Source organism: Microtus ochrogaster, linkage group LG7_11, assembly GCF_000317375.1.
Source record: "Microtus ochrogaster isolate Prairie Vole_2 linkage group LG7_11, MicOch1.0, whole genome shotgun sequence".
Taxonomy (NCBI): domain Eukaryota; kingdom Metazoa; phylum Chordata; class Mammalia; order Rodentia; family Cricetidae; genus Microtus; species Microtus ochrogaster.
This window is the reverse complement of record NC_022032.1, coordinates 371,100-372,452: the sequence shown is the minus strand read 5'-3', so window position 1 is coordinate 372,452 and position 1,353 is coordinate 371,100. Positions and strand designations below refer to the sequence as shown.

Here is a 1,353-nt window from a genome sequence, read left to right as displayed (position 1 = left end):
AGAGAGAGAGAGAGAGAGAGAGAGAGAGAGAGAGAGAGAGAGAGAGAGAGAGAGAACTAATTTTTTTCTGATAGATCAACAAACAAAGATTGTAAAATGCCTTCCAGGTTAAAAATGACAATACCCAGCTGCAGGAATACCGTTTTTGGACATAATTATAACTGGGCCACAGATCTGGAATATTAAGCCATGACACAGTTTTGTGTGCAGTACCTACTGCACACAAAGCATCCAGTGCCTCTCAAACACACCGAGTAAAACCACTGCAACAAATGTCTACTTCGAGGGCTTCTTCAAACTCAATCAGATATGTTTCTAATAAACTATTTCAGGTTGCTGTAGAATTTCTCAACTAAGTGATGTGCATGGATATTTCCTTTCTTTCTTTCTTATTTTCTTTTTTGAGAGTCAGTTAAGCAAGAACTCCACCCACACAGTGGTCTGACATACACAACAGCAGTGACAATCTGCGGGAAGTACCCCCACCTGAAAACCCCCCCCCTTTTTTTTTTTTTAGCTCAAAGAATAGTGTAAGAATAACTGTGTAAGATCCTCATAGCCAGCTCACTAAGCTAACACTGAAAACAAAAGGAACGTGCACACACCTCACAGGAATTTCCTCAGATAAACAAAGGCTTAGACAGTAGGTTCTTATCGGCAAGAGCCAGCTGATGCAGGAAGCCTTTGTGGGAGGCCCCAGGCACCCGCTATGAAACTGAGTCAATTCTAACATTTAACGCACACACCAAAGCTAGAACAGAGGCACATCGTGTAAATTTAGATTTCTACACTTACTACACAAGCTGTTAATAAATTTATTTCACTTGTTGAAGTAAAAACGCTATGAGAAATCAGTTTATTTCCACAGCAAAAAAAAAACCCTGAAACATTGAGTTTACACAGAATATATCCTTTATCACGTGTAGAACAAATAGTAGAACAAATAGAAATTCCACAGTCCTTTAAAAGAACTGGCTAAAAAATGTTTTAAGTATTAAAAATATTAATTACAAAACACAAGTAACAGTTTCTTAAAGTATGGGAAGGTATATAAAATAAAAATTATAGCAAGAAAGATGCACACACCCATTCTATTATTAAATCCTTGGCTTACAGAGCGTTCTATTGTTATCCACATCACAGCCAAACTTCATTGTAGTTCTGTTTTAAACCCAGACGCCGTGTGCTCGTCTGCAGGGACCAGTTATTCATCTCATTAGCGATTCCCACACGTCTGAATTTTCTGTTCACTACAGCGCTTCTTCCCTTTGCATATCCCACTCCTCTTGCTGGACCTTGCTGACACTGCTAACACCTCACACCCTTCTTCCCTTTGCATATCCCACTCCTCTT

The 1,353-nt window shown here is 39.2% G+C and overlaps 1 protein-coding gene across 1 annotated transcript in view; it reads right to left on the bottom strand.

Annotated features, from left to right (window-relative positions):
- Positions 1 to 1,353, bottom strand: part of LOC101998348 (vacuolar protein-sorting-associated protein 36) — a 16,822-nt gene that overhangs the window by 8,186 nt on the left and 7,283 nt on the right. Inside the window, exon 5 of the mRNA XM_013352047.1 lies at positions 58 to 100. Within this exon, the coding sequence (XP_013207501.1) occupies positions 58 to 100 (43 nt within the window). The remainder of the gene's footprint in view (positions 1 to 57; positions 101 to 1,353) is intronic.